The 12,726-nt window shown below is 38.9% G+C and overlaps 1 protein-coding gene across 1 annotated transcript in view; it reads left to right on the top strand.

The window, feature by feature from the left end:
- The window catches only part of TLL1 (tolloid like 1), a 196,766-nt gene that overhangs the window by 90,309 nt on the left and 93,731 nt on the right, over positions 1–12,726 (top strand). Inside the window, exons 4-5 of the mRNA XM_054031008.1 lie at positions 6,244–6,324; positions 11,012–11,164. Of these exons, the coding sequence (XP_053886983.1) occupies positions 6,244–6,324; positions 11,012–11,164 (234 nt within the window). The remainder of the gene's footprint in view (positions 1–6,243; positions 6,325–11,011; positions 11,165–12,726) is intronic.

Raw genomic sequence — 12,726 nt, 5'->3', positions numbered from 1 at the left:
TGTTTATTTTAACATATATTTATTCATTCACAGAACACAACCCATGCTTTAAACCTACAAAACACGGTATCATCTAGGGGTAATATTGGTTTTAAACTTTATAAAGTTGTTTAATCATTACAAGTTTGCTTTCTAAAAGGCAATGAAAAGTCATGGCATTTTGATTTTATTCCTGGTATTTCTAATGAAAATTCTTCTCTGGAACATAAAAGTAAAGTTTAGTGTTCAGCTGGGGCCAAATCATGGCAGCGTAAGAGAGTAAGGAGGAGTAAGTCCCTATGAGGTTCAGGAATGGGTGAAGGACAGGACAGGTTCAGGAATGGGTGAAGGACAGGACAGGTTCAGGAATGGGTGAAGTCTTGGCTTTGCCCCTTCACATGCCATCTGGCACAGCTGCACTGACCTGCTGGGGAATGTATACTGATGTGAAACTAGAAGGGAGATTTTCCTCAGTGAATCACAGTCTCCCTCTTAGGCTGGTCCAGGAGACACACCACAACATGTTGTTGTGCCTTGTTCAGGGCAGAGCATACAGTAACAATCTTGCCCATATGGAATTTTCAATAGAGAAACGTGATTTCCTGTATGATTTGCATCCTAGAATGTTCATTTCATGGAATACTCCAGGAATTTGTCAAAATACCATGGGGCTTGATTATTCGTTAAATTCTTTATTTGTTTCAATTTTGGACTGCAAAACTGGTCTTAGAGATGGCCAAATAAATATTTACTAGACAAGTGTGTGTGTATGTGTGTGTATATCTGCTATTATTTATGTGTGTATGTATTTATAATGCAGAAGTACAAGAAGCTGCAATCAGGCTTAGTTCTCTGTTGTGTTAGGTACAGTACATGCACATAGGAAAACTAAGTTTCTGCTGCATAGCTGTAGGCCTTAGTCTTGCAGTCTTCTCTAGTCGTATTTGGGGTAGTTTGTGGAAAATGGGATTTAAAAGACAAGTGACATATGAAGAGTGTAGAAAAGTGATATATGCAAACATAAAATTTTAAAATACATTTCCTTTTTTAAATATATATGTAAATTTCAGTTGCCCCCATCTGACCCTCTAACTTTGCCAACATTAATTTGGTGATTTTTTTTTATAGATGTTGCAACAGAAGTGTGTCTTGAGGAATGATTTGAAGGAAAGGGCCCGTTCAGATGAAGATGGTCCTTCTAATTGTTAATTTTTCTTATAAATATGTTTAAAATATTTTTTTTCCCACGGATTTACTCTTCTTTGTAACTACATATAATAATTAGAATATCTGTATATTATCCTGGCGTTTTCTTTTATTTTCTTCTTAAGCCACCTGTTTGTTCTAGGCAGGATCATCTTTGATCTTTTCTAGATCAAAATTGGATTGAAAAAATTCACTGACTCTTATTAACATTTTCTCAAACAAATCATTTAAATTGGCTTTGAAGTATTTCAGGTCCTGGTTTTGCTGACAAAATATAGAGAGCAAGGTCAGTAATTTCCCTTTAAAGTAGCTGTAGTTGAGTGATTTATTTGACCTGCAGACTTGTTTTAATACCTGTGATGATGTCTTTGAAAGTGACAAAGATCTTTCTGGTGATTGCCAGCAGGGCCGGCTTCAGGGTTTTGGCCGCCCCAAGCAGCCAAAACAAAACAAAACAAAAATAAAGCCGCAATCGCGATCTGCGGCGGCAATTCGGCGGGAGGTCCTTCGCTCCCAGGCGGAGTGAGGGACCCTCTGCTGAATTGCCGCCGAATACCTGGACATGCCGCCCCTCTCGGGAGTGGCCGCCCCAAGCACCTGCTTGAGAAGCTGGTGCCTGGAGCTGGCCCTGATTGCCAGACAGATGCAAGATAATTTTTGAAGCTGTTTCTTATCATATTTAATGTTCTACAGTTTAATTTTCTTTTCCTCCCTATGTTGGGGGATGTGCATTATTCCAGCCAAGTGGGAGTATTCTTTTCAGGGACAGATTGTGGTACCATGTTAAGGACCAGATTCTGTCAACCATAATCCTCCAGTAGTCCCCACTGGGAAATTATAGGAATAATAGAAATAGAACCGGGCCCTAAAGCACTGATTCAACTTCTGGTACAGATTGTGGGAGCTGGACTGGGCCCTAAGTGATCATTTTAAGACTTGTACTTTTGTTTTGACAGATAGATTTAGAGTATTAAGTTTTAAAAAGTTGGTCTCATTTTACATTATAAATACATGATTTTTCTAAATTCAGATTATTACATGTATATATTATAATGGCACTTTGGCCCATATTTAACAAAACACTTAAATGTGTGGTTAACTGCCACTCATTGCAATATCTTGATATCTTTTTGATGAGATTAGAAGTTTGGTTGATAAATATAGTAGTGTTGACAGATTATACTTGGACTTCTGTAAGTTATTTGACTTGGTACTGCATTACATTTTGATTAAAAACTAGACTGATATAAAATTAACATTAAATAGATTAAAACTGGCTAACTGGCAGGATTCAAAATAAAGCTGCAATTGGAGAATTGGCTCGATGTGTTTCTGGTGGGCTCCCGCAGAGATCGGTTCTTGGCCCTACACTATTTAACATTTTTTTTTTCAATGACCGCGAAGAAAATATAAAATCATCACTGATAAAGTTTACAGATAACAAAGAATTGGGGGAGTCATAAGTAATGAAGTGGATAGGTCACTGAGTCAGAGCAATCTAGATTACTAGGTAAACTGGGTGCAAGCAAGCAATACACATTTTAATACAGTTAAATATAAACATATACATCTGGGAACAAAGAATGTAGGCCATACATAAAAGATGGGGGACTCTATCCTGGGAATCAGTGATTCTAAAAAAGATTTTGGGGTCATGGTGGATAATCAGCTGAACAGGAGTTCCCAATGCAACATTGTGGCCAAAAGAGATAATGCAATGCTGGGACGCATAAACAGGGAAATCTCAAATAAGAGTAAGGAGTTTATTTTACCTCTGTATTGGGCCCTGGTGTGACCGCTGCTGAAATAATGTGTTCAGTGTTGGTGTCCACAATTCAAAACAGATGTTGATAAATTGGAGAGGGTTTAGAAAAGAGCCACCAGAATGATTACAGGATTAGAAAACATGCTTTTATAGTGATACTCAAGGAGTTCAATCTATTTACGGTAGTTTAGCAAAGAGAAGGTTAAGGGGTGACTTGATTAGTCTACAAGTATTACTTGGGGAATAAATATTTAATAATGGGCTCTTCAATCTAGCAGAGAAAAACGTAACATAACCCAATGTCTGGAAGTTGAAGACAGACAAATTCAGATTGGAAATAAGGTGTAAATTTTTAACAGTGAGCGTAATTAACAATTGGAACAATTTAGCAAGAGCAATGGTGGATTCTCCAACATTGACCATTTTTAAATCATGATTTGATGTTTTTCTAAAAGCTCTGTTCTAGGAATTATTTTGGGGGAGGGTCCATGGCCTGTGCAATACAGGAGGTCAGACTAGATGATCACAGTGGTCCTGTCTGGCTGCAGGATATATGGACCTACAAAAAGTATGTGCTTAAGGTTAAGTGGATGTTTAAGTCCTTTGTGTATACCTTTTTGTTCCTCTGCCATCTGGTTGTTAGGGTGACATGACCAAGCAGCTGAGAAAAGAAAGTGCAAACGGTTATTAAATAGAAAAAATTAAGTAGCCTGTTTAAAGTAAAATCTCTGAACTCAAACTATATTTATTCTTTAAAATTTTGCTATTGTTTACCAGGGCAATTTAAAACATCTTTTAAAAAAGCCTTATATACAGATGTTTGTCACAATTAAATAAAATAATTTCAGTCCTGATTATGCAAATAGTTACTTGTATAATTGTGTATATTTGTTCCTATGTAAATTCCTATTGAAGACAAAGTGATATAATGTGGGAAAAACTAGCCATGGGGGAGTATAATAGCTAGACTGGTGTTTGCAGGATTTGGCTCTTGTATTGTAAATAATAGTGCAGGGCTTGATCTTCCAAACTCTGACTCAAGCAGTGGGACTACTCAGTTGAGTAAGGATTATCTTCTTAGATTTGCAGGTTCAGACAATTACATTATGAGCTTCGCAGGGCAAGGCCCTGACATTTTGTTGGCCTGTGAGGCAACACTTATACATTGTGCTGTATAAGTAATAATAGTTTAATAAACAACAAAGAGCTATTATGTAGATAATTTTTACATATCTGCCAAAAATACTATTTCCCTGCCCCCAACTTAAAACATGTAGATTTTTTTAATTCACTTTTGGTTAGCTTGAGGCTTGACATGTATTTTCTATAGTGTATGCATTAGTCATATAAAATAAGTCAGGTTAGCTATTTTAAGATATTCTGATTTAATTTCTTATTTGACAGTAATCCTTTTGTACATCAAACAAAATACATAGTGTGTGTTATTAGACTACCACTACTAGTGTACTACCTTACTCCTTATTTTTGTTGTAATAACTATAGATAATAAAGGAATAATAGCTTCCTATCAATAAGGTCATGGATTCCTCTCTATTACTGTTATTTCTTTCACATTTGCCTGTTTTCTAAAGATTTTTTCCCCCCTCACAATTGTCTGGATTTTTTTACTCCATACGTAATTTTGCAAAGTACATGCTAACATGAGATAATTGCATTAATAATGGGCAATGTGAAATGCATGTATGTGGCATGGCATATACTATAGCTGACCAAATAATTCCTTGGGAAGGAATGTATTGAAGTATTACCTCATCTTCCTAAAATGTTTTTAAAAATTTGGAAAATTTTTCTCAAGGGATCCAGCAAGTATATGACAGTGTAATCCAAATAATTAGGCACATTATTATTCACTGAGTAAGCATGCTAACTTACTTGCCTTTTATGGCATTGTCTAGTCTGTAATCTGCCTTTTGAACAGCTATTTAGGGGGGAGGAATAGCTCAGTGGTTTGAGCATGGACCTGCTAAACCCATGGTTTGTGAGTTCAATCCTTGAGGGAGCCACTTAGGGATCTGGGGCAAAATCAGTACTTGGTCCTGCTAGTGAAGGCAGGGGGCTAGACTCAATGACCTTGCAAGGTCCCTTCCAGTTCTAGGAGATAGGATATCTTTATTGTTATTTTATTTTATTTATTTATTGTGGTAAATACATCCTCAAATGTTGCAGAAATTGTTGTGAAAAAAATGTAAGAGGAAAAAGAATTTGAGGAAATTATTGTTGGAACTAGTATGGCTAATTATGACTTCTGCAATCCTTTATTCTTAGCCACCTCCTCCTGCTGCAGTAGCTTGGAAACACTGATATTTCACAGCAAATACTGCTTTGTTTAAAAAAATTTACTTCTAGGAAGTCTATAAAGTTATCTAAAACCTCTTAAGATATTCTGTTATTCATTGCACACCACAATACTGCCGGCATTCTTTTTTCTTGCTTACTAATCTTTTTTAAAGGTGATATGCAATAATAACTAAAGTATCAGAACCACTGTGAAACCGAAGTAGTCAACAGACTGCTATAGATGGCATATGTGGTTTAAATTAATCTGGTGCATGCCTGTAAGTGGGATGGTAAATGTTCAGACAATGAAACTCCAGCTGCCTCTTTGGATGGTTAGGTTTTCTGCTTCCCTCTCACTCCTTGATTATCGGAGCTCCACAGGAATGCCTCAGAGGTCATGTTACTATACTTTGGTATTTGATAGGTTAGCCACCCTTATGTGACTGACTGTGCTTTAAAGATCCATTTGCAAGTTAACAAAGAACTGCAAAGCTTTTGGGATAAAATCAATCATATTACTTTTTTAAAGCATGTTGTTTTGTTTGTTTGTTTGTTTCCTCTTGGGGGTCTTAACATACCCCCTCCCCCCCCTTAGATATGGGAACATTGTGGTATACATTTAGGAAATATCTGTGAAAGCAGGGCATCTAGCTGTCAATCAATATGGCACTAAGGATGTCAAGGTCACGGAGAAGAAAAAAAGCTTCAAATAATAATTAGATGATGTAATTGTCATGACTTGTCTGAATAACAAAGACACATTGGCTTACGTTCTGGAATGCATGCTAGAAAATCTTTCAGCTACAAATGTGGTTTTGTTTCATTGTCAAAAATGCTTGAAGAATTTGTACGTGGGTCATTAAAGAATTTTAAACTTCCTTAAAGATACATTGCATATTCTACAGAGTAATTCCTAATCTCTCTCCATAAGATATTTGCTATATGTGTAATGTTCTGTGTTTAACTTCCATAATATTTCCTTTTTCTTTTTAAAGGTGGCTTTGGTGAGCATGGGACGTCAAAAAAACGAGGTGCTCTCTATCAGCTTATAGACAGGATAAGAAGATTTGGCTCTGGTATTTTCACTGTTTGAATTAGCAGACTGCCTGATGTGATGTACAGTTAACATTAATGACAGTACTTTAACACCTTAAACCCAGTCTATATCAGTATTACTGTAGACTATTAAAACAAGAGTAATGAAGAGATTAGCTCTTTTCCTATCTATACTTTGTCAGAGAGCTCATATTTCATGTAAGCACTAGAAAAGTTATTACTGGAAGCTAAAATCATAAAATACATTATTTTAAATTCTTAAAAAATCACTAGGTAGTATTAGAATACTAGAATACCAATACTATTAGAATACCAATAGTATTCACAGTAATGAATGCAGTTGGGATATATTTTCATTAAGATTACAGTACTCTTTGTGTATGTGTTATGCATGAATGGATAGCTGCAAGTAACTGCTAATGGCCTATGTTGGTTTTGTAGGCAATGGGACACTGTGATGAGTCATACTGCATGTGAAACATTTATGATGTGTTTCACCTCATGAAAATATTTTTTAAATGTTGTAAATTTCAGTAGAATTCAGTGGGCAGTATCTATGGCATCTTCATTAATAGTGAATTAAGTTTATTCACTATGTTTGGTGCAACATGACTTAACTTTGGTGCCATTAAACCCCAGCATCTGCAGGAAAAATGTAAAACTCAGTTTTAATCGCAGTTCAGCATGTGAGAGTGCATCACTCCGTATCTTGCAAAAATAGCCACAGTGTAGTATCTGACATTACCGATATATTGTAGTAAATAACTGCATGCTTGATCTGAGAACTAGACCCTTAGTTTTGCGTAACTGTCTACCTTTATCTAATCCAAACAAAGCTGGCTGAAAGAATAAGCAATTGTAAAAATGACCACATTATCATGTAAGCCACCCACACATCATCATCAGATTATTTAGTAATGAAGAAGTACATATGACTCTCTGGAATTCCAATTCGATTTACATTTTAATAGATTACCTGTGTCGTAGATTGTATAATAATTCTCAGTAACAAATTCATTATTTTAATATCAAAAGATTGAAGTAAATTTAAAATTATATTTGCTTAACATAGATATAGGTGTTCTGGACATAGAACATTTTCCTAAACTAGGGTTACCATAATCCAGCAAGAAAAAAACGGGACAGGAGGAGCCCCGCCCTGTCCTGTCCTAGCCTCGCCCCATCCTACCCTAGCCCCGCCCCTGCCCCTCCCACTCCCCCCTCAGAACACCCAACCCTCCCCCCGCTCCTTATCCCCTGATTGCCCCCTCCTGGGACCCCTGCCCCTAACTGCCCCTCAGGACTCCACCCCCTACCTAAGCCTCCCTGCCTCTTGTCCCCTGACTGCCCCCTCCTGAGACCCTCCTCCCATCCTAACTGGCCCCCTAGGACTCTACCCCCTACCTGTACCCTGACTACCCCAACCCTTATCCACACCCCCACCCCCAGACAGACTCCTGGGACTCCCACGCCCCATCCAACCACTCTCCACCCCCTAACAGCCCCCCCAAAACTCCCGACCCATCTAAACCCCTCTGCTCCCTGTCCCCTGATTGCTCCGATCCCTCTCCCCACCCCTGCCACCTGACAGCCCCCCCCAGAACTCCCAAACACCCCCCCCCACTCCTTGTCCCCTGACTGCCCCCTCCTGGGACCCCTGCTCCTAACTGCCCTCCAGAACCCCACCCTCTACCTAAGCCTCCCTGTTCCTTGTCCCCTAACTGCCCCCTCCTAAGACTCCCCCAAATGCCCCCCAGGCTCCTACCCCCTACCTGTACCCTGACTGCCCAAAACCTTATCCACCCCCCCCAGAAAGCCCCCCTGAACTCCCGACCCCCCCGTCTCTTGACTGCCCCCTCCAAAACCTCCCTGCCCCTTCTCCAACCCCCTGGCCCCCTTGTTGTTGGCCTTTCTTTGCCTAATGTCTCGGTGAACTTGCTCAGGAACTGCATGAGCCACTCGTCAGACGCTGGGCAGCAGTGGGGGAGGAGCTCCAGACTGCCGGAGCCGATCTCCGATGCAGGGAGGGAGGGAGTGATTTCTGCTGCAGGGGGGAGGAGGAGGACGTGCTCTCTCTGGCTGAGTGTCGGAGCCCCATGTAAGTGGCACCATCCGGCCAGCTGCACTGTTAGCCGCGCGTGCTCTGCATGGGGGGGGGGGGGGAGTCCGGACATTTACAAATTCCCCCCGGACGCTATTTTTAGCTTAAAAACCCGGACATGTCCGGGGGAATCCGGACGAATGGTAACCCTACCTAAACCCAACAACTTTCTGTGTGGTTTTTGATGTTGCTTAAACTGTACAATGAGTTAATCGATAAGTAATCTTACTTTTCTGCCCAGGCTTCTGAAACTTTTCTCCCGTTTTTCATGGCTCTTGCACCTTTCCTTATTCTTTTTGTATCTTCTTTGCTTCCTTGCTGACTTATGGATCTGTACCAAGACCCTTGGCCTCTTACCTTTCATCCTAATTGCTTCTGTCCTGACCTGACATCTTTCCTGGTCTCTCTGTCATATCCCTCACTTGTCTGGAATCCCTGTTAACAGACTGTCACTTTGTGTTCAGAACATTTTAGTGGGGCTGCTCACAGAGAAAGGTACTATTCAACAGAAGTGAAGGTGGCAGAATTGGGCACTATTGAATAGGACAGACAGATCAGCTTTTGCTAAAAGTCCATTTTAACCTGCCACCATGATATTTATACTAATTTATAAATTGCTCCAGAAAAGGGAAACAAGTAACTGTATTGTATGCAAGTCCTTGCATTCATCTTCATAATAATAGTAAAGATTATAATAATAATGAAATTGGACCAGAGAGAGAGAGAATGACTCTTTAATCTGGGCATTAGGGCACCCATTTGGGAGGTGGGAGACCCAGATTCCAGTCCCTTTGTGCCAATGAATATGTAAGTATTTATACATAGTAGACAGTATCAATAGAAATGCCTGAGAAAGACATAGCCTAGTGATTAGGGCACAGTCCTAGGAGTTGGAGGACCCAAGTCCAAATCCTTACGCCACATTAGTCAGAGCAGGGAATTGAATCCAGGTCTCCTACAGAATGCTATACCAGTTTTATAAGTGGGCAGCAGCTTCAAGCTTATCACTCATTACTCTTCTTCTTGTATCTTTAACTGTTAATTACTTGTTATTTACAAGGCCACTTGTGAGTTTATGCTTTGTCCATTATTAACCTCTGTTTCTGTAGTTCTATTTTCTTTTATTATTCATGCAAGACTACAATGTTTTTTGTTGGTTTGTTTTTCATTTTTGACAAAGGACTGACCTGGCTTTAGTGCCTAACTCATGGAGTGGAGATAAGATTCCTCCATCCGGTCCTGGAGCTAAATGCCAAAGTCCCCTTGAGGGGCAGAGCTTAGGCAGCTCTTCACTCAGCTTGCTGGCTTCTGTGAATCCTATTTTTAGGCAACGACTTCTCTCCATGCAATGTACAGGGAGTGTGGGTGCCTAACTCAGGTTTTAAGTATCAGAGGGGTAGCCGTGTTAGTCTGGATCTGTAAAAAGCAACAGAGAGCCCTGTGGCACCTTTAAGACTAACAGATGTATTGGAGTATTCACCCACGAAAGCTTATGCTCCAATACATCTGTTAGCCTTAAAGGTGCCACAGGACTCTCTGTTGCTCTTAACTCGGGTTTGTGGATTTCACAGGTGGCAGGGCACCTAAAAGTTAGCTGCTGCAATGCTGAGAGTTACAGTGCCTAAATCTTCCTTTTGAATCCCACCCTAACTTTCTACCTATTTGAGAGAGATTACCAATACTTAAAATTGGGAGTACTGTTGGCTCTGGTAATATCTCTCAAAACAATAGAAATTTTTTATATCACCAGACCTTTCAAGGTGTAGGGATCTTTTTCTCAAGACAATTTAAGACATATATAGTGTATGTCCATAGAATCCCAAACAGTTAGTTTCTGAAGAATATATTTTCTATGTCCTCAAGTACTTGACACTCCTATTTCCATCTGAAAATGTTATGTCTATTGCTATTACAGTTAGCCCCTAAGACAGCTCGCTACACTGAAAGAGTTCATCTTCCAGTGTGACTGGCCACCAGTAAAAAAGTTAAATGGACCATGCACAAAGTGCTGCAAAACACATGAAGTAAACTAACAGTGCTTCCCTACAGCAGTGCATGCGGTTGCTCTTTCCCAGGCCCTGAAATAATATGGTTATCTCTGAAGGTAGCTAAAACTAAAACTAGGCATTTGCCCGGATAGAAGTGAAACAGGCCTAAGCACATTTGGTGGTATTGCCTTTGCCCAACAGACTCTTCTAAATATCATCAACGGAAAAGAAAAACCCACCTAATTTTTAAAAGGTATTTAAAAAAAAAAGTCAAGGCATATTACTTAGAGGAAGCAGTTTTAGAAAAAAGATATAGTTTTTAATTGGAGACTCTAGAAGTAATCATGTTAGAAATGTCTCTTTAAGGTGTTAAAGTGCCTCTTTGCCTCATTGCATGTAAATTATGATAATGAAGATTGAGTCTTTCCATTTCAAGCACTTCTAACAAATATATTATTGTTTTTACATTGCACTGAAAAGCCGAATTGCTGTGTAAAAAGCTATGTTCTGTTATTAAAGTGCATAACAAAAACATGGAGCTTTGGCCTTGTAGAAAACAAATGTTTTCCTTTGTGAACTCTTTTGTCTCATATAGTGTTTTTTAAAATATCATTACAGGTTTTGAGCAAAACAATTCTTCTAAAGGAAGATCAACTGTAAAATTCTCAGGGAAAAATGAGAAAAACCGATTTCCCAGAGCTGCTACGTCACGAACAGAAAGAATATGGCCAGGGGGCGTCATTCCGTATTTTATAGGTGGAAATTTCACTGGTAAGACAAAGGGAGAAGAAGGATGAATGTCTTTTTTTAAAAACAGGTTCATGAAGAGCCAATGTACAGCCAATTGAAGTCAATGGGAAGACTCTTATTGATGTCTGTTGGCTTTGGATGAGTCCCTAAGTAAATCTTTTCTGTAAATGTTTATCAGTGCATTAAAAAATTGTTCCCAAAGGCAATTTGGCAATTTATATATAAAATTAGTCTATGATGTTTCAGAGGAGGTGCGAATGTTTGTTTGTTTGTTTTCATTGTCTAATTTCCTGCTATTTATTTGTAGCAGGATACAGTTAAATCTGGCTTAAAACTATTGTGGCATATTCAGTACAAGGCTACAAGTGGCTTGACTGATAGTAAGGTGAATCCTGTTCAACTGACTGCATGAACAAACTGGGCCCAATTCATCTGTTCTATAATTCTTTAATGTACTTCATAGATGCACACATAAAATATTATTGGGAATAACCATGGAACTTTAAAATATATGAGGGAAGATTGTGACTTCTTAATAGAGATAATTTTAAAATAATATAATAATTTTTAAAGACAGTATTATAAAAGCCTAAAATAAATACCACCCTGTAAAGCTGCAAACAGATAAATACTAATGGGGAGGAAGAAGGACATTTTAAAAAATAAAAGGGGGCAGGGAAAAAAAGGATTGAAAAAGAGAGAGAGAAATATAGAGCCAGCAGTGCTGTGCAATAACATCTTGCTAATTGTGCCCCAAGGGTATACAGAAAACTGAAAGAGCTTGGGAAAAGAAATGTAGTCAAGAAAGATTTAAAAAATATTCAAAGAAATTGCCCCAAAGCTCATAGCTGAAGGTCAGACTTGAAGTTTGGATATTTACACCACATTACACTGAACATGACCTTTGTTTTAGGAATGACATTTTATTAAAGAGCGCTGAACAAGTAAGTGTAGTAAGTAATGCGAAATGTTACACACATTACAAGTTTCTTATACTGAAAGGTAAATTCCAAAACGCTTGTGTGTGTTTAAGAAAAAAAAAAAGGCGGGGGGGGAGGGGTTGATAGGTGGGATGAGGGAGAGACGGGGAAGCAGTGATCTTTCATCTTTAGGTCACTGACTTGAATCCAACCAAGTTTGGTAGTGGCCAACTATTATTACCATATGATGGGTCTTCAGTTTTTGTGTTAGTCTCAAAAATCTTCCCATTGGATAAGTCTCTGTATCACAAAAACTACTACCACAACCAACAGTAATTTGCAAGTTTGTTGTCAGTTTGAAAGAGCTAAGTAATGGTATAGAGAATGAATTGTCTCCTCTAGCCCTTGAGGTGATTCCTTCAGGTCAGGATTTGGACACATTGGCAGAGTACAAGGAAACTAACACAGCTGCTGTCTAGGTGGTTTCTGTTCTGTGGTCTGGTCCTAGAGACAAAGGGTGGGATTTTCAGAAGCTGGCTGAACTGTGTTTCTAATGAAATCAATGGTAAAACTTCAATTGATTTCAATGGGAGTGGAGATAAGCTAATGCTGAAAGCTTTTGAAAATCCCACTCATCAACTGTCCCTCTCCAGGCATATTAGT

The sequence above is a fragment of the Malaclemys terrapin genome, chromosome 5, assembly GCF_027887155.1.
Source record: "Malaclemys terrapin pileata isolate rMalTer1 chromosome 5, rMalTer1.hap1, whole genome shotgun sequence".
Taxonomy (NCBI): Eukaryota; Metazoa; Chordata; order Testudines; family Emydidae; genus Malaclemys; species Malaclemys terrapin.
This window is presented reverse-complemented; position numbering and strand designations above follow the sequence as displayed.